Source organism: Delphinapterus leucas, chromosome 20, assembly GCF_059928025.1.
Source record: "Delphinapterus leucas isolate spDelLeu-1000000601 "Yukka" chromosome 20, BTC_Dleu_Yukka2, whole genome shotgun sequence".
Lineage (NCBI taxonomy): Eukaryota > Metazoa > Chordata > Mammalia > Artiodactyla > Monodontidae > Delphinapterus > Delphinapterus leucas.
Window position 1 is genome coordinate 13,365,722 of NC_143148.1, and position 20,349 is coordinate 13,386,070.

General features: G+C 53.1%; 2 protein-coding genes across 3 annotated transcripts; one reads left to right on the forward strand and one right to left on the reverse strand.

Annotated features, from left to right (window-relative positions):
• The first annotated feature begins 2,449 nt into the window (after positions 1-2,449).
• On the forward strand, positions 2,450-3,201 carry SYCN (syncollin). The gene has a single exon (XM_022584915.2). It carries the CDS (start codon positions 2,450-2,452, stop codon positions 2,870-2,872), a length of 423 nt encoding a protein of 140 aa, XP_022440623.1. The 3' UTR covers positions 2,873-3,201.
• Positions 3,202-4,187: 986 nt separating this feature from the next.
• Positions 4,188-8,080, reverse strand: NCCRP1 (NCCRP1, F-box associated domain containing). Of its 2 annotated transcripts, XM_022584916.2 has the most exons (6): positions 7,687-8,080; positions 7,021-7,083; positions 6,884-6,935; positions 6,165-6,260; positions 5,455-5,593; positions 4,199-5,328 (listed from the first exon to the last, which is right to left on the reverse strand). In XM_022584916.2, the coding sequence occupies exons 1-6, from the start codon at positions 8,063-8,065 to the stop codon at positions 5,188-5,190; spliced, it is 870 nt and encodes a 289-aa protein (XP_022440624.1). In that variant the 5' UTR covers positions 8,066-8,080; the 3' UTR covers positions 4,199-5,187. The 2 variants fall into 2 exon arrangements, with proteins under 2 accessions (XP_089758985.1, XP_022440624.1); XM_089902859.1 differs by having other exon boundaries at positions 4,188-5,593.
• Positions 8,081-20,349: the final 12,269 nt, after the last annotated feature.

Below are 20,349 nucleotides of genomic sequence, written 5' to 3' on the forward strand. Positions count from 1 at the left end.
TGTATATACCATGTGCCAGGCACTGTACTTCATGTTTTATAGTTATACTGTTTTTATATTTATACTGTCATTTATAAATATAACTATATTTATACTGTTGTATTTATTCAATATCACAATTAAGTATTTATATTTATAAATAATTATATGAATTGTTCCTAATGTTTTTGAATAATATTCTATTAGTTATAAATTACATAGTAATTTTTTTTTTTTTTTTTTTTTTTTTGCGGTACGCGGGCCTCTCACCGTTGTGGCCTCTGCCGTTGCGGAGCACAGGCTCCAGACGCGCAGGCTCAGCGGTCATGGCTCATGGGCCCAGCCGCTCCGCGGCATGTGGGATCTTCCCGGACCAGGGCACGAACCCACGTCCCCTGCATCGGCAGGCGGACTCTCAACCACTGTGCCACCAGGGAAGCCCCATAGTAATTTTTAATTATCATTTTCTATTATCATTTTCTATTATCCCATTGAAGGTAGGAAGAAAAGTTCAGAGAGGTGAGTTCACTTGCCCGAGGTCATTCAGCAAGGTGACAGAGTCAAAATTTGAACCTAGTTCCAAGTGTTTCCAGCCTTTGGCTCGTAACCATTGCATTACCCTGGTCAAGGCGGAAGACAGCATCTGGGGGACCAGGAGGGAGCAGTGTTAGCTGGGTGGCCATGCATAATAGCAGATTGTTGTCGGTGTCGCATTGTGCTGGTGTGTGTTTATTGAGCCTTTAATGTGTGCCAGGCACCGTGCTAAAGGCTTTTACAATAAGAATATGGCAAATGCTCATATGGCATTTAGCAAGGGCCCTACTCTAAGTACTCTTATGTGGATTAATTCATTTACTCCTTATACCAGTGTCCTGAGGTGGATACCGTCCTTGTCTCCATGAGGCCCTGAGGTGGAATCATGGGTGAAAGCTCGTGGAGGAGCTGGGATCTGGCTCCAGGCAGCCTGGCTCCATAAGCTGTTCCTTTAGCCCCCATACTTTCTATTATCCCTTGTAATCTTCACAACAATCCTATAGTGTAGGAAGAAATATCACCCATTTTACAGATGAGGAAACTGAGGCCCAGACTTGGACTCACCCACAGAGCCACAGACTTGAACCACTGTGTCTGATCAGCTCATCCACACACCTGACCCTGTTCCTGTCTGGTGGGAGACCAGGAACTCCAAAGAGCCTCTGAAGGGCCTTGGCCAGACTCCCAGATGCCAGGGGCCCTGTCTCTCCCTGAGGTCCCAGCCTCCCTAACCTTCTTGTGCAGCTCCTTAATTTTGCCTTTGGCTTGTGCCATTTCAGCTTGCTGATCAGTAAGCAGTCATGTTACAAAAATTGTCTATATTCCCCCAGATTAGGTTTTTATTTGTTTGTTTGTTGCTCTACAAAAGGTTTAAGTTTTGTACAGTTCAAAAAGTCCTTTGTTTATATTATAGATGCAAGATTTCCAATCTTGGTTAAGAAAATCTCTTAGCTCCTTGGGAGTGGGAATGCCGGGCAGTGGAGTGGGGGGGAGGCAGCCTCTTCTTCCTTCTCTCTCCCCCCTCCTCGGCTTGTCCTTCTTGGAGTGGGGACTGGGGGCGGGGTTGTTTGATATCTTCTAGTCAATTTATAAGCCCTCTTTATATATTATAGCTACTAATTCTACGCTGTCCCAAGTGTTGCAGAATTTTCCCCAAGCCTTTTGTACATTGCCTTGCAATGGTTTTTGTTACGCAAATATGTCTAATATCTTAAGATTGGTTAGGAAGATCTCCTGCTCCTGGGGAGGTGGGGGGGTCCCCCTCCCCATCTCCCCTCTCCCCCCTCTTCCTTCCCCTCCAGGGTCTCTCTCTCCTTATCTCCAGCTGTTCTATTCCCAAGGGCCTGCCTCCCGGGAAGGGGACCTGCCCAGCGCGGAGGCCCAGCTCCCCTCCCCCTCTCTGGGTCTCTTGGTATTTGGAAGGGGGTTGTCCATTCCTTGTCAATTTTTAAGAGCTTCTCCTCCTTATAACTTTTTTTTGCGGTACGCGGGCCTCTCACTGCTGTGGCCTCTCCCGTTGCGGAGCACGGGCTCCAGACGCGCAGGCTCAGCGGCCATGGCTCACGGGCCCAGGCGCTCCGCGGCATGTGGGATCTTCCCGGACCGGGGCACGAACCCGTGTCTCCTGCATCGGCAGGCGGACCCTCAACCACTGCGCCACCAGGGAAGCCCCTCCCTATAACTATTAACTCTATGCTACCTTCTGTATTACAAGCCACTGGTCCTGTCATTTGCCACATTAAATCTTAAGCTGCTGAGTTTTATACAAATAAGTCCGTCTTGTATTCATGTGTTGTGGGTTTCCGACCCAGGTTGGGAAGACTCCCCACTCCTAAGCGCCCTCCTTTTCCCTCCCTAAGTCCTTATCTCGCAGCTTTTCCCTTCCCACGGGTCAGGAGCATAAAAGGGCGGGAGGGCGCTGCCCTGCAGTGTCAACATGTCCCCTCTGTGCTCACTGCTGCTGGCCGTGGCCCTGGCGGCCGTCCCCGGCGTCCGAGGCAACTGCCCGGAGCCCGCCAGCCTCAAGAGAGCCGACGGGACGCGCACGTGCGCCAAGCTCTACGAAAAGAGCGACCCCTACTACGATCGCTGCTGCGGCGGCGCCGAGCTGTCGGTGGAGCCGGGCACCGACCTGCCCTACCTGCCCTCTGGCTGGAACAACGCCATCTCGTCCCTCGTGGTGGCCCCGCGCTGCGAGCTCACCGTGTGGTCCTCTCGCGGCAAGGCCGGCAAGACGCACAAATTCTCGTCCGGCACCTACCCGCGCCTGGAAGAGTACCGCCGCGGCATCTTCGGGGACTGGTCCAACTCCATCTCCTCGCTCTACTGCAGGTGCCCGCCCGCTGGCCCGCGCCCCTAGGGACCCGGCCCTCCAGTTCGCACATCCACCTGCCTAGCTCCCAACAGAGCACCCGGGCTCCAGCCCCATCATCCAGACCGCTGAGCCTCTGACCCAAATTGGGCGTCCTTAGAACCAGTCCCGGAGGTCCCCCTTCTCACCCAGGCCCCCTCCCCCAAGCCCATGCCCCTTGGATCTCTCAGACCCAACTCTGGGATTCCCAGGCTCAGAGGCTGACCCAGTAATCCAGCCTCCGTTCTGGGAGCACCCTCTCCAACCTCAGATCCCAGAGCTCTCAGACCCAACTCTGGGACTCCCAGATTCTAAACCTGACACAGACCTCAAGACCCCAGACCTAATTCTAGGATTTACCCTATCTAGCCCTCATGCTCCACCCCCCTAGACCCTATAGATCAGCCTTGGCCCCAGAAACCAGTTCCAGAGACCCTGTTAAGGTTCTGAAGCCCCCAGACCCAACTTGGAGGCCCCTGAGCCCACCCTGGACTCACATATCCAAGCTCACAGACCCGGGGGCCCTAAATGTAGCCAGGGCACCCTCTAAAACCACCCCACCTGTCCCTCTACCCCCAAGAACTCCAAGAGCCTCCAGCCCCAAACTTCCAGGCCAGGATGCCTAGCTCCTGAACTTGGAGTCCAGCCCAGGACCCCCACCCCATTTCAGGCTTCCAGAATCCCTCCCACCTGGCACCCCCTGGTTATAATTTTTGATTCTGTGGCAGGTGCTACTGATACCTTAGCAATCCCTCATCTCCATCCCCCGCAAAGTGCTGAGCCCCTCACCTGGCCTTGTCCGTGGGGTCTGCTGAAGTCCGCGAGACCCAGAAGAGAGCTCACCGCCTGCCTCCACCACCCTTCCTTCCCTGTAATACAACTGTTATGAACTTGTCCCTGTCTGCCATCTATTGGTGCCTGGGACCCAAGCCCATGCAGATGCGGGTCAGGATGGAGGAGAGAGCAGGGTGGTCAGGCCTGGGTCAGCCCATACTTGGGACAATGCCGTGGATGGGGACACACCCATAGATTCCGACATGGGTTTAGGTGTGGACACACCCCCCACACACAGGACATCTGGGTGACATGCCATGGTACTGCCGGTTGATTGTTAAACATTGAAATGCTTCCCATACTTTTTGGTGGGTAGCCCGTCTCTGAATGCCTCCCAGCTGTTCAGGCCTGCCGGGACCTCCAGACTCCCTCAGGATTTATGAATAGGACAGTAGGAGGCCTTCAAGGACCCTGCTCCAGGCTAGGGCCAGGGTCTGTTTTGCAATCTGGTCACAGCCCAGGACTTATGGGTTGTGAAGTGCTTTCAGTACCCCTCTACCCAACACATGGAGAACACTTTAGTTCTAATTTGTATGTTTTTGAAAATTCGAATTTGCAATTTACTACTCCCAAGGATCAGGGCCCTTGATGGGTACCTGGGTTTGGGTGCTCTGGAGGAGTGAGGGAAGAGAAATGAGGGGTCTTGGGGGGAGAAGAAGTAGGGGGACAGCTCTAGGGGATGATAACTTGGGATTGGAGGAGGAAGGGAATCTGGGGGGATTCTGAGTTAAGAGACATGGGAGAAGAAGTAAGTGGAGAGGCTACGAGGCCATAAATTGGGGATATGTGAAGAGATCAGAGGTCAACGGAGGTACTGGAGGATCAAGGATTAGAGGATGAGCAAGTTGGAAAGTGGGAAATGAACACAGTGAAGTTTTTTTCTTTTTCTGGCCACCACGCACGGGTATGTGGTATCTTAGTTCCCCGACCAGGGCTCGAACCTGCGCCCCCTGCAGTGGAAGCGCAGAGTCTTAAACACTGGACCGCCAGGGAAGTCCCTTGGTGAAGTTCTAAGGATCAAACACCACGGAAATGATCAGCATCCTTGGGCACATGTATTTATTCATTCAGTCAGCAAAGATTTATTGAGCCCCTACTGTCTGTCAAGCACTGACTCAGGGAGAAGTGGCCACTGCCCTCATGGAAAATGCCAGAGAGTCAGACATTCAAAGATGTGTGAAGATGTCAAATGAGAAACCAAGGGTCAGGCAGGATTACGGGGGTATAGGAGGTGGTACGTGATCCAAGAGCAGCTGAGGGGTCGTGAAGGTCTAGAGGGAGCAGGGAGGTGCTCAGGAAACACGGTAAGCTTAAGGGTCAAGGAGGTGCCAAGGGTTAGGGACTTCTAAGGGTCAGGGAGCTGCTATGGGGTCAGAGAGACGCTAAGACGTCAGAAGTGATAAAGGAACAAGAAGATGCTAAGGGCTCAGGGAGGTGTCAAGGGGTGGATGGATATGACAAGGGGTCAGAATGGGCCCAGAGCCAGCCAATCACTTCCTGAACTGCACAGACACGGAGGAGTCGGTCACCCTCGTCCGCAGCAGCCCACCGCGCTCCATCCGGTTCTTGGTCTTGTGCAGGAAGTGGACAAAGCGGACGCCAGGGCCGTACTGGCGGAATACGTGGGACACCTGGGGCAGCACCAGGGTCAGGAAGAAGTTCTTATGAGGGACCCATAAACCCTGCTCTCCTCCCTCTGTGAGGTCTTGGGATGCGAAAGCATGTGTGCGGGTGGTAGACGGGGTAGGGAGTCTCACCTGGACCCAGTGGCCAGAGGGGCCTCTCCCAGAGGTCCGAGGGGCCACGTGGTGCTGGGCGATGACTGTGCGGCGGTCAGCTGCCAGCAGCCAGACGTGCAGCTCATACACACACACGTCCAGTCGGCTGTCCTCATACCTGGGGGTGGGGGCCAGGCCTTCAGCTGCCTCCACTGCCCCTACCTCCCAGCCCCAAACCCTGGCTCAGTCGCCTGTCGACACTCACTGGCACCCGCTTTGTGCACCGGGGCTGGGTGGTGTTGGCACCACAGCAGTGACCAAGACAACCCCACGCCCCACCCTCATGGGATTCATGGTCCAGTGGGGGAGGCGGACATGTCACCAGGCAGTGACAAACAGGAATGGTCAGGGCCGAGATGGGGGAAATCGGGGCACTGGGGGATAATGCATCTGACACAACCTGGGGGCGGCCAGGGGAAGGCTTCCTGGTGGAGCCACATGTACCGACTCCTGAAGGAGAGAGGGGACTTCGCCTCAAGAAAAGAGGGTGGCCAGCATCCAAGGAAGAAGGAACAGCCTCTGGGCTGGCACACTGCAAGAACGGACTCAGAGAGAAGGGGCCACAGAGGTGGGCAGGGCTGGGTCCTGCAGGGGCAGGAGGGTCTCTGGGAGGATGGCGTGAGGCTTGCGCTTCGGGGAGTGCCTGTGTGCGACCTGGCTGGGCAGGCCGGTGGTGCAGAGGCACGTACCAGTCCATGACCGTGATGTGTGGCTGCTCAACATCGAGCAGCTCCTCCCACAAGCCCTCCGCCAGCAGGTCCACACGCTGCTGCTTCACGGTCCAGCTGTGAGAAACAGCACAGGGGAGGTGGGGATTCTCCCAGGCCAGCCTGGCCCCAGCAAGCAGGGCACCCTGATCATTGCACCCTGGAAGTGACGTCAAGGGCACCGGCATAAGGGCACTGAGAGCTCACTCAGCCTACCTCACGGCCTCAGTTCCCATGAACTCCTCTGAAGGTAATCCTGAGCTCCGTGTTGCAGATGGGGAAACCGAGGCTCACAAAGGGAATTGACGTGTCAAGATCGAGCAGCAAAGAAGTGGCAGAGCTGGGATCCCAACCCAGGTGCCTGTGACTCTGAGCTTCTGAGTTGCACCATCCCATCCACCGTTCAGAAGCAGGGCCTGGTTTAATGGCAGATAGCTGGTGGCCTGGGTGACCCTCCCCCTCCTACGGAAAGAGGCTGAGCATAGGAACAATATTAACTGCTATTTATTTAACACCTACTATGTGCAGGCTACTCCCAGCGAGCCAGGCGTGTGTTTTATGGGCATGCTCTTATGACTAACCCTGTTTACAGAGCAGGAGACTAGGGCCCAGAGAGGCAAAGACTGTTTCTCCAGGTCCCACAGAGAGGAAGGCCGGAACAAGGAATCACAGGCAGGTCACCGTGGGTCCCGGCCACTCACCTGAGGCCCTGCTGGAGCTTCTCCGTCTTAATGTGCCAGCCTCGGAAATTGCCTGGCAGGTGGACGAGCAAAGGATTAGAATGTGCCCATTCTCCAGGGCCAGCCCCTCAGCACCGGGCTAGCCACAAAGCGCTTACCCAGAGTCTCCAGGGGTTGCTGTGTGGGACCAGTGGGGGGCGCTGGCTCATAAATGTTGATGCCTGAAATGCGCAGGGAAGCAGAGCCTCAGGCGCGCTGAAGCTGCCCCCCTTCCGAATGCTCCCCACTTTCTAACCCCAGGGCAGGCTGGAAGAGCAGGAATCAGTGCCCTGCCTACCAGACCAGACCAGCCAGGAAGGGGTGGGTGGTGAGTCATGGCCCTGGGAGAGCCCTGAGAATGTCCTGGGGGCAGAGGGACAATGCTTGGAGAGGGAGGGCGTTGTGGTGAGACAGAGACAGAGGGACAGAGAGAGAGGCACCAAGAAAAAGAGATAGAATATGGGCGGAGGGAGGGAGGGAGAGATACGGGGTGAGACAAAGAGACACAGGGAGAGATAGACGGAGACACATGACGTAGAAAGAAACAGAGATGCGGGTGGGACAAAGAGACACAAGGAGACAGAGAGAGGCACAATGACAAAAAGGGACAGAGAGGGATGTAGAGGAATAAAAAGACAGAGGCACACTAATAGACAACGACAGAGAAACAGAGTAGAGAGACAAGCAAACAGACGGAAAGAAGAAGAGACAGACGGTCTGGGTGAGTGAGCCTGGGGAAAGAAGGCAGAGACGTCTCCAGCCCCGCGCGGACTTCTGTCCCGCACCTTCGGGGTTGGGAGAGCGGAGCAGGTTGCGGTAGAGCGGCCGCTGCAGGAAGAGGAGCTTCCAGGTGAGGCGCGGGGGCAGCTCCAGGCTCCCTCCCGGCGGCGCCCATTCCTGCAGCAGTAGCTGCTGTGCATAGGCCTCGGTCGGCTGCTCAGGCACCGGGAACCCGGGGGTCTCGGGGGCCGCGGGCGACGGCGGCGACGGGGGCGGGGGCGGCGACGGCAGCTCCTGGGTGCTCGAGGGTTCCTCCATCCCGCCACCGAGCGCTGGTCCTTCCCGCACCTCCTCCGTCCGTCGGGTCTGGGAGACTGTCCCGGCTCCTCTGCAGGGCTCGGGATTAACCCAGGGCGGGAGAGGGCGGAGCGCCTCGGCTGGCATTTAAGCGAAGGGTGTGTTGGGGGAAGGCTCTGGGGCCCCAGGCCCTCCTCCCTCAGATCCAGCTGTCCAGGTCACAGCGCCTCCTTTTCCCAGACTGTAGGAGTCAGGGTCCTGGCCCTGCTCCGTTTCCCAAGCCTCCTGCCCCAGTTTCCCCAGGGCCAGTTGAGGACCCATACACCAGCCCTGGGAGAGGGGTGGGACCAAGGCGCTAATGCCAGGGCTCCGGGGCACATCCACCTCTTTAAGATCCCGCATGGCAGGATTAGAGGTTAATTAATGAAGCCCCCCTCTTCCCACCCCCCTCAGCTAGGCAGTAAGGGGTGGGGGCTGGGAGGGTAGGTCCTCTGCCAGTTCCTCCTCTGCCCTGACGTGGGAGACAATCTTGGGACCTGACATTTCCTGTTCTGGAAACATAGCGGGGGTGCAGTGGAGGTCAGGGAGAGACCTGGAGCCTGAGATGGGGAGTCACAGAGATGGGGAACATCAGGGAGACACTGAGATAGCACCAGAGAGGGAAGCAGCAACCCCTTCTGGGTATCAGGGTGCCTTGCATCCCTTCCTGGGGCTGGGGCAGGTGGCACAGCTGCCAAAGCTTCCTCCCTCGGAGGTCATAGGGAGTTTGGAGTGAGGGCTGGAGTGATAGTTGGGGTAGGAGGTCGGGGTGCAGAGGAAGTAGGATGGCAGAGGAACCTGTAGGGCCAGACGCCCACAGCCCCTTTCTGCCCATGCCACATCCCACACCCGGCCCCGGTAAGCACAGGCTCAGAGTCCCACACAGGTTACCAGTAACAAGTGCCACAGTGAGAGCTTTCTGCTCGCTAGGTGCTGTCCTAAGCGCTTACAAGTTCATTTCATCCTCTAACGACGTAGGTGCTACTATTGTGGGCATTTTATAGGTAAAAGAAAGAATAGAGAACGTGTGTGGAGCTGCATGTCGGCCCAAGCGCTCCAGCATTGGCCTGCACACCAACCCTGAGTGGGGAACTGTTGTTATCCCCATTTCACGGATGAGGAAACAGAGTCCCACCTCACAGGCCTGGTCCCATACTGCCCCAGATAACCCCATATGCTTCCATGGGTGCCTCCTGCCTCAGATTCCCACAAGACCCTGAGAGACACATACTGCAGACATACAGAATTGAGCTCACACCGGAATGATGATGCTTGAGGAAACTAAGACTCAGAGAGGTCTAGTAACTCACCCAAGGTTGCACAGCTGGTGTGCGGCGAGCTGGACACAGAATCTCAGTGAGATACACAGGGATTCAGATTCAAACTGCCCCTAGAGAGAAACACTGGCTCAACACAGAAACAGACAGGAGAAAATGGTTACATTTATTGTCTGTCTTTAACTCATTAAATCTTACAACCCTGGGAGGTGGGAACTGGTAATAGTACCTCCATTGACAGATTGGGGAACTGAGGCAAGAGAGGTGAAGTGACCTATCCTGGGAAACTTGGGAATTAGCCAGGGCCCTTGGGAGGAGGGAGGACCCATGGAAGCGGGCAAACCAACGAATGTGCAATAGCCCCGCTGCACCTGGAAGTCTCCAGCAGATTCCCAGACAGACACTCGCAGAGCCCACAACACACGCACAACTGGAAATACTCCCTTGGCCACTACAAGCGCACAAACCCACAGCCTAGTCTGGCTGGCTGCCCACCTGTCTTCATTGGAGGAGGGGGAGGGGGAGGAGGGGGAGGGGAAAAGAGGGGGAGGGGGAGGGGAGGGGAGGGGGAAAAGAGGGGGAAGGGGAGGAGGAAAGGACAGAGAGAGAAGGAGGAGTGTCTGTCTAGTGGACTCAGAGCTGTCCCCTGGTCAGAATCCAGGGCAGGGAGTGGCTCGGAGCCAGAAACCTAAAAAAAAGCACAGCAAGTCTATAGAATGGGGATCAACACCCCTCCTCTGTCTGCCACCCTCCTGCCATGGTGTCCACATTATCTCCCTCCTGGGGTCCTCACCCCCTTCTCTTACACACACACACACACGCCACAGCCAGAGGGGTCTTATGAAAGCTTAAACCCAAGCAGTCGCTCCCCCACTTAAACCTGCCATGGCTCCCCAGTGCCGGAGAAAAATCCCAGCTCTTTGCCAGCATTAGAGACCCTGGATTTCTGCTCCCTGTTCTCTCCCGTCTTAGGGACTTCGCTCAGAAAGTTCTTTCCACCCAGAATGCCCTTCCCTCTCACCCATATCCCCATACTCAGTGGTTCCCAAACTTTAGGGCTCATTAGTTTCATCCAGGGAGCTTATTTTATATGTGTATTTTCAAGCCCCACTCCCAGGAGTCTAATTCAGTCCCTCTGGGCCCCAGAATCTAAAATTTTAGAAGCACCCACCCCATCATTCCATACTATGAGAAACATTTTTACTTAAATCTGAGGGATCCAGGGACACAACCAGGGCCATACAAAGCCAAGTGTCTTCAACATTAGATCTCAAACATCTCCTTTCTCCACCTTCTGAGCGGTAAAGGTCCCAGTGTGGGGACTCAAGCTCTGAAAGGCTGTTTTTCAAAAGGGCCAAGGCCTGGATGACCAACACAGCTCGCCTCCCCACAGCCACCTCTCATGTGTCATGAAACATTGAAAAGTACGAGCGATGGTGTGGCCACTTTGGAAAACAAATTGGCAATCTCTCATAAAACCAGATATGCTCCCACGCTACAACCCAGCCATCCCACTCCTGGGGATTTAGCCATGGCCACCAAAAGACCCACACCCAATGCAGCTTTCCCATGATGACTCCAGAGCAAGCCCACCCAAGTGCCCATCCACAGGCGAGTGGATAAACCAGCCGTGCTATGTCCACACTGTGGGATGCTCTCAGTAAGAAAATGGAATGACTAGCCAAACATGCAGCCACATGGATGAACCTAAAAATCCTCACACAGACTGACAAAAGCCCTGCAGAAATGAGCACGTACTGTGTGATTCCGTTTCTAGAAAATTCTGGACAAGGCAACAGTAATCTAGAATCAGAGAAACAGGTTGGTTGTTTCCTAGGCTGCGGGGCAGGGGCGTGGACTTTCTGGAGTGAGAAAAAAAGCTCTATCTTTCTTTTGTGTGTATTTATTTTTTTTATTTTTAGTATTTTTTGGTGGCACCTCAGGTCATGAGGGATCTTGGTTCCCCAACCAGGGATTGAACCCATGCCCCCTGCAGTGGAGGCGCAGAGTTGTAACCACTGGACCACCAGGGAAGTTCCCAAAAGTTCTATCTTAATTGTGGTGGTAGTTATATGGGTGTATACATTTGCCAAAACTCATCAAACTGTACCTTTAAAATGGGTGTATTTTCTTGTGTGTAAATTATACCTCAATAAGAAACAAAGCAGAAAGGATATGGTAACTCTCTCCATGTACAAACAAGGAAATAGCAACAAGCCTATTGAGTGAAAAAGGCCAGATCTAGAATAGTGGGCCTCATAGGCTACTATTTGTGTGAACAAAAAATATATATGAAGAAAACAAGGATCCATAACTTCCCATTGCCCTTTCTACCTTTTGTTCTTTTAACAAATACTTATTAAACATCCACAGTGGCCAAGGCCTCTGCATTGCGGATATAATGGTGAAAGAACAGACAGATTCCTGTCCCCATGGGGCTTCCTCGTGGGAGGAGGGATAGGCTTCAACTGTTCAACAAGTAACTAATTGACAAGCAGCATGAAATGCTTTGATGGTGAAAAAAGGTTGTGATGACAGGGAAGAGCAGCGGGTGGGAAGCCTGTTTTAGCTGAGGTGGTCAGGGAGGGCTTCTCAGAGGAGGTGACATTTGAGCAGAGACCTGAAGAAGAGGGAGCAGCAAGTGCAAAGGCCCTGAGGTGGGACCAGGCATGGTGCATTTGGGGAACAGGAGGGAGGCCAGTGTGGTTGGAATGGAGGGAACGCAGGGGAGATGAGATCAGAGAGAGGATGGAGTGGGCAGCTCTGTAGGATTTATCTAAGTGTAATAAATGCAAAGTGAAACTATGGGGAAGTTTTTGGCTGGCAAGTGATGAATTGATCTCTGGCTGAGTGAGGGCAGGGAGGGGGCAAGGAAACAATGAGGAAGGAGATGGGGGTGGGCAGGACCAGGGTGGGGCCATAGAGTGACTGGTCGAGGACAGGTTTAATATCTTTGCTGATCTGACAAAGAGGAAAGGCTTGATTGGACTTGAGGGTTGAGCAATGGGCAGAAGAAGGTGGCACCATTTGCAGAGAGGGGAAAACGAGGTCGGAACAGATTGAGGGCGAAGAGTGGGCACGAAATCAAGTATTTTATCTCAGGTGTCAGTACTGGACATCTAAAGGGGTGATGGGAATTCCCTGGCGGTCCAGTGGTTAGGACTCCGAGCTCTCACTGCTGAGGGCCGGGGTTCAATCCCTGGTTGGGAAACAAAGATCCCACAAGCCACAACAAAACAAAACAAACAAACAATAGCAATAATGGAGCACTTACTGTGTGCCTGGCACTATGTGCTCTATGTCTGTTAATCAAATGCACCCTCTAAGGTAGGTATTATCATTAAACCTATTTCACAGATGAAGAAACTGAGGCACAGAGAGGTGACGTGTCCTGCCCAAGGTCACACAGCCAGAAAGTGGCAGAGCTGGGATTTGAACCCCCACTGTCTGGCCCCAGAGTCTGCATCCCCAGGGAGGGGAGGGTGGCCCAGGTTAGGGTTCAAGCTCCTCATGCTAGTGTCTAACTCCCAGCATTATGATCCTTTTCACCAGCCATCTGACCATGGCTCTGCTCTCCCTGAAACCCCTCCCGGCTCCTCAGACCCGCCCCCCCCCATCAGATTCTAGTTTGCAGCCCCATTTCTAAGTCATCCAGTTGGTCCCAGTGTACCTCAACCCCACCCCTGCCCCTCTCTTTACATCCCAGCAGCTCTGAATTCCACTCATAAGAAGACTCAGAGCTCTCGGGAAAATGACAGGATGAAGCCAGTGCCAGGCACGGTGACAGGGAAGCCTGCGTGGGCTCAGTCTTCTGCCCGAGGTGGGAAGTCAGGCTGGAGTCTGCTGCTCGGTCTGCCCCATTAGAGAGTGGATTCATCTCCTAGGGCTGCTGAGACAAATTAGCACACGCTTGGCGGCTTAAACAACAGAAATGTATTCTCTCATGGTTCTAGAAGCCAAAAGTCTGAAATCAAGTTGGCAGGCAGCACTCACTCCAAAGGCTCTAGGAGAGAAGCCTTCCTCGCCTCTCCCAGCTCCTGGTGGCAGCTGGCATTCCTTGGTTTGTGGTCGAATCACTCCAGTCTCTGCCTCCGTGGTCACATTGCCTCCTCCTTTGCTCTCAAATTTCCCTCTGTCTCACTCTTATAAGGACACTTATTGAATTTAGGGCTCTTCCGGATAATCCAGGATGATCTCATCTCAAGGTCCCCAACCTAATTATAGTTACAAAGACCCTCTTTCCAAAAAAAAGGGGGCACTCACAGGTTCCGGGGATTAGGATGTGAACATATCTTTTGGGGGGACCATCAGTCAACCCACAATGGACAGGGATTCCTCATAGGGCAAGAGCGAAATTGGGAGAGGCAGGAGAGCCTGGTTCAGTGGTTCTCAAGTTGGTGTGTTAGAACAGGAAAAAAAAAAAAAAAGATCGTGTGTTGGAATCCTCTGGAGGGCTTGTTAAATGCAGGCTTCTGGGCTCCACACCCCTGCGCCCACCCGAGAGGTGATGCTGCTGCAGATCTGGGATCTTGGTGGTGAGAAGCAGAAGGCTGTCTGAGCTCAACAGTCCTCACCCTTACTCCGTGTGTCCTTGGGCAAAGGACTTTCCTTCTTTCCAAAGCTTAGTCTATAAAATGGGGCTATCTTCTCCTCCCCACAGTGCTACTTGAGGTGACCCACGCTTTCCTCTTCGCCCACTGTGAGTCCCACATTTTTGCTGGGCCTTGACCCTCCAACTTCCTTCTCACCTCAGGACATTTGCACATGCTGCCCCTTCTGCCTACAAGGCCTTCCACTCCACGCCTCCAGTGGATGCCTTCATCTCCATTCAAATGTCATCTCTTCACAAGGCACACACCCTTCCTGCTTTATTCTACCTAATAATACATCTCGGTGATTGTTCCCTATTGGTTCCTATAAAGCATCTTGGGCCCTCCCCCACCAGGTCAATTTCCCACCCCCGCCACACCCTGTTCTTTTCTTTCTTGAACTGAGTGTTGTTTGTAAATACCTGTGAGTACATGGGTATGTTCACTTGGTCATGAACTGTGTCACCCGGTAAGAATGTCAACCTCACCAGGGCAGGGCCTGTTTATTTATTGGGTGGGTTTGTTTATTATTATTTATTATTTATATATTATTATTATTATTTGTTTATTATTTGTCCTCAGCTCAGGGTTGACACTGACTGGTTGCTCTATTTGCTGAGCAGGGAGGGCAAGAAGGCCGATCCCGAACAGGAGGAAGAGGCTCTGTCCAGCCCAAGAACCACATCCAACCTGCACAAGTCTAGCTCCCACGGCTCCTGCTGCAAAACCAGTATCACCCCCAGGTGCATCGGCGCGTCTCAGGGCCCAATCCTGCTGGTACAGAGAAAGAAAGGGGGGGGGGGATGTCCTGGGGGGCGGGCATCAGGGCTTGGAGGAGCAGATGGTGGCTTCTCCACCAGGGCTGCAGGGGATGGGAGAGCCCAGCCAGGTCAGGTGTGGGGTGAGGGTGGGAGAAAGGTGTGCTAGGTTGGGTGCCGCGTCCCCCAAATATAAACCACTGGGCTCTGAGGTGGGGATATGTGTTGAGCCAGCTTCACCCTGTAGGGGGCGACAGAGAGGTGGGGATGAGTTGGGGTAGAAGGAAGGAAATGAGAAGGGGTGGGAGGAGGGGAGACGGAGGAGGGACGCTGGTAAGGAGGAAAACAAAGAGACATCCAGACAGAGTGATGAAGATGAAGACAGAAGGAAAGAGAGGTAGAGAGATCTAGAGAGGCTGAAGCAGACAGACAAAAGGAGAGATGCTTATAGGGACTGGGATGGAGTTGATCAGATCCAGGGAAGGATCCAGAGAGTCAGGGATACCCACAAGGCATTACCTGGGACAGAGGGCAGGTGGGAGTCCAGGGGCAGGCAGGGGAGGCGAGGCGTACGCACACCAGATAAATTTGCCAGATAGAAAGTCCGTGCAAGGTCTCTCCTGTGGCGTTGTTTAGAACAGCAAACAGCCGCAGGCTGAATGTCCTGAATGTCCATCAACAGAGGCTGTTTCAGTGAATCAAGGTTCATATGCGTCACGGAATACTACCCAGCCATTAACAGGAGCGAGGCTGCTTTTTATGTACCGACTGGGATCAACCACTCGAATACATTGTTAGGTCACAAAGAAACAAGGTGTAGAAGGACGTGTACAGTATGCTAACATTTGCGCAAAGTGGAACACATATCAGTATACGCATGCAGGTATTTCCTGGTGTATGCATACATTTCTGAAAGCAGATACAAGAAACTTGCATCAGTGGCTGGTTCTGGGGACGGGGACCGAGAGGCTGGGGGTGCAGAGGAAGGGAGGTTGACTTTTCAATTTATTCCCTTTGGAATCTTCTATATTTTGTACCATGGGCTTCAGTTACCTGTTCAAACACTGAATAAGATTAAATGATAGAATAAGAAAGACAGAGGGAGACAGAAAGTCAGGGATAAAGCTGTGGGGAAGAGAGGGATGGAGGAAGAAAGGGAGAGAGAGTTTAACTCTGTTTAATCCAGTGGTCCCCAAACTTCTGTAGATGCCTTTGGTCATCCGGGGAAAGGCTGTGAGGGGTCCTGACCTCCCCCAATGACAGGCCAGGACCCTATTTGCTGCCCCCATTTTGTCCCCCCAGGCCTAATACCTCTCAGTCTTCTCCTGGAGTGGCCATCTTTCTTCCGGAGTCTCCTTTTTTGGGGTCTGGCCTAGTTGAGTTGACTGGCGGCCCTGTAAGACAGAGGTTGACCCTTTCCTGTTGAGACCTGTGGTCCCTCAGGTGCGGTTGGAAAGGGAGGTCCTGCTCAGTCTTCAGGAGGCTGTGGCGTGGTGATGGCTTTGAACCCTGCCTCTACCACTTTCTTGCTGTGTGACCTCAGGCTGGTGACTTCAAGTCTCTGTTCCTCAGTCTCCCAGCTATAAAATGGGACAAGGAAGGTACTTCCTCGGAGAGCTGCTAGGAGGGCTGTGTTAGTTTCCTGGGGCTGCCATAATGAATTGTCACACACTGGGTTGCTTAAAACAGCAGAAATGTTTTCTCTCACAGTTCTAGGAGCTGAAGTCTGAAATCAAGGTGTCAGCAAGGACTTGCTCCGTCTAGAGCTTTAGAGGGAGAAGACTTCTTTGCCTCTTCCTGCTTCTAGGGGCTCCCAGTGCGGTTTTGCTTGCGGCCACAGGACTCCAATCTCTGCCTGTCTTCAAAAGGTCTTCTCTGGGTGTCTATAGTCTACCTCTGCTTTTCTTTTATAAGGACATTTGTCACTGGATTTAGGGCCCACCCAGGTAAGCCAGGATGACCTCACCTCAAGGTCCTTAATCACATCTGCAAAGACCCTTTTTCCAAATAAGGTCACTGTTACAGGTTCCACGGGGACACGTCTGGTTTTTTTGGGGGGGTGGGGTGGGGAGGGGACACTAACCCACTACAGGATTAAATGAGGTAAAACTAGGAGCTCAGCAAAGCGCTGGACACAGTAAGGTTTTGATGAATGTTAACTATTCCCTTGATTTTGCTTGGCCCACATGATATTGTTAAATGTTTTTCATAAGTTGCCTACCTTTGAGTTCAAAAGCTTTCACATGAAAATGAGGATCTCTTGAGGAAAATCAGAACATTTTGCATCATTGGACCAAACCCCCGCAAGGCCAAGGAGCCCTGAGAAGTGACTGACCTTCGAAGGGGCGTGTGTGGCCACTTCCCCAGTCCCCAGTGTCACCTGCCTGGCCCTGGGGCATCAGAGTTGGAGCCTCCTGGACCAGATCTGTCCTGCTCACTGTTGCAGCCCCACCACCCAGCCTGAGGCCTGGCTCAGAAAGCCAGTGAGGGACCCAGGACTTCAGGCCTGGCCCTCGTAGGATGTGTGACCCTGGGCAGGCCCTTCCCCTCCATGGACCTCAGTCTCCACATCTGTGAAATGGGGGAAGGTGTGAGATGATTCCTGGGCCCTTCTCGTTGTGGGGCGTCGGCAGGAGGCAGGCACGAGTTTGAGGTCACCAACGACTTACTGTGGCAGATAAACTACCATTCTCAATCCTGGCTGCATGTTATAATTGCCTGGATAATTCTCATTTTATATACCTATGACCAGACTCCAATCCGCACCAAAGGGGGTTGCCCTTTGCTCACAGAACAGACCTTCAGCATGGCCTTCAAGGCCTTTATTCCTCCCAAGACCCCTCTCTCATTCATTCATTCTTTCCCTCTAGCCCACTCCTTCTTCCATTCTCCTCACTGTGAGCCATTCTGTTCCATAAATGAGTCTCTTTTTTTGGTCTTGCCAAATGAGGACTATTCTTTATGTCCACAGTTTTTGATTTACAGACTTGGTTGGCTTGGCTCCCCATTCCCATGGGCACACTTGGTCCCTGGCTCCTGATGGCTTCACAGGAGCCCTTGCCTTGTGCCCTCAGATCCTGCATAAATACTGCATGGTCCCGAGGGAGAATTTCTTTGGGAAGTCACCCAGGAGCGGAATTACTGCGAGATACGTATGTGCAGCACTTCATCTGGCTAAGCCAGACTTTAATTTTTACCAGATTCGTACTGTTAATATGACAGTTCATCGCTGAATTTGCTTTTCTCTGATTACTAATTGGTTTGAGCACCTGTGCACATCCCTGTTGGCCTTTTAATTTGGTATAATCAAATTGATTTTTTTCTTCATAATTTGTTTCTTTGGGGGAGTTTTCAGAAGTCCTTCTCTGCCCCTAGCTCATCAATTATTTTCCTCTATCAACTTTATAGTTTACCTTTCACGGTGTGTTTTTTTTTTTAATATTTATTTGTTTATTTATTTATTTTGCTGCGTCGGGTCTTAGTTGCGGCACGCGGGATCTTCGTTGCAGCGTACAGGATCTTAAGTTGCGGCGTGCAGGCTTAGTTGCCCTGTGGCATGTGGGATCTTAGTTCCCCGACCACGGAACAAACCCACGTCCCCTGCATTGGAAGGCGGATTCTTGACCACTGGACCACCAGGGAAGTCCCCACGGTGATATTTAATCCAGCTAGAGAAAAACACTGTCAAAACAGAACTGAGATAATAGAAGGTTTTTGTATTTCTACCGTTTAATCCTCAGCCGCCGGCCAGAAGTAGCAATTGAACGTGTGAAACGTGGCTAGTGCAACTGAGGGACCGAATGCTTAATTTTATTTCATTTAATTTAAAAGTAAATAGGCACATGTGGCTAGTGGCTACTGCCCTGCACAGCACTGATCTCGGGTTCCCTTTCATTGTATTCGGTAGGGATTCAGTTTTCTTTTTCTTAATAAAATGAACCAATTTCTTCAACACTATTATTAAACAATCTATTTCCCCCCTTCAATTTGCTCCTGCATACACTTGGGCCTGCCTCTGGGTTCTCTGGGGTGAAGCCTGGCGAATGTAGTGAATAGCAGGGATGGAGGATCACGATTCTACAGAAGCGTTTTTTTTGCTTTTCCATGCAGCATGTGGGATCTTAGTTCCCCAACCAGGGATCGAACTCGTGTCCCCTGCATTGGGAGCGTGGAGCGTGGAGTCTTAACCACTGGACCGCCAGGGAAGTCCCAGTAATAGAAGTTTTAATTAGACACACAGTCGTCCAGAATAAAGACTACATTTCCCAACCTCCTTTGCTGCTGGGTGTGGCCACGTGACTAAGCTCAGGCCAAAGAGGCAATGGTGAAAGCTTTGGGGGTCACTGGCCTTTAAAAGGAAGGGGTGTGCCCTCCTATTCACGTGGGAGAGGTAACAATCCTAGGATGGAGGAGCAGCAAGATGGAAGGAAGCTGGGACCTTGCTGACTGGGCAGGACTGAGTCCCCCACTCCTTGGCCTCTTATTGAGAGCAACTGTAGATCTCAGTGGTTCTCAAACTTGAGGGGGCATCAGAATGAGGCTTCACACTGCGATGGCACCGGCTTAGTTGCTCCGCGGCATGTGGGATCTTCCCGGACCAGGGCTCGAACCCGTGTCCCTTGCATCGGCAGGCAGATTCTTAACCACTGCGCCACCAGGGACGTCCTGCACTATGCTTTAAATCTCTGTGTTCATCCATCTAGATCATGCGTGTACTTGGCCAGGCTGACACAGAAACAGTGCCCGGATCCCTGGGGGACTCAGGGCCTGTGGAGAGGGGTGCTGTGGGGTAGGGGCTGACAGTGGGGGCGAGGCAGGACTAGGTCGGATTCTCTGGCTCCTCTCCACACACTTCCAGCCCACAAACCAGACTGAGGTCCCTGGTGCCGGTGACGCCTGGAGGGCTCTGGGAAGGGGGTCCCCTCCTTGGTCTCTCAGTGTCCCCAGGAGGCCGCTGCTGCCCCGACACCTCCCAGGGTGCTGGGAAGGACATACGCCGAGCCCACACTGGTCTGGGGCAGTCACTGCCCAAAATGCAGAAGCAGCGCCGTCTCCTGTCGGCCGGATTTTCTCCTCTCCCTGAGACCCGGCCTCAGCCTGGAGGGCAGGATATGGCCAATGGAATATTTCTGAGGCTGGCAGCTCCAGGTCCATCTGTCTTAGCCGATGCCCCAGCAGCCCATCTGCCTGTTGACCGGTTTCCTAACATCAGCTCACCAAGGATCAGCTCCTACCCACTGAACGCACTCCAGACAACCTTTAAAATAGGTTTCCAGCAAACTGCAGATTTGGCAAACTGGTCATCATGGCACATGGACTGGTAAACTGGCTGCTTCCAGGCCTGGGGGGCATCAATCCAGCCCTGTAACCGGCTGCTTGGACCTGGAACTCCCACCCACCCACAGACACGGCCCTGGCCCTGAACTGGGCTGGAATCCTGGGGTCAGCCAGGCCTCCCTCCCAACCCTAGAGCCCCTCCCCATCAATTCTCCCCCCAAGATGGCCTGGACGGGGGTGGGGGGGCCTCTATGCACACTGCACACACACAAAACAAGAAACTGGTTTAATTGTAAAACTAAGTTGAGGGAGGGGTGGGCGGGGCTGTGCTGAGGGGGCAGGAACCCGATTCTTCAAGCAGTGGTCCTGTCCCCGGTGCCACCCCGCGGGACAGGGACCATCCGTCCCCAGATGGGGGCTAGAGTGTTATAAAATGACAATATAAATAGACTTCTAGAAAAGAGGAGGCTGTTCCAGGTGCAGTAGTCATG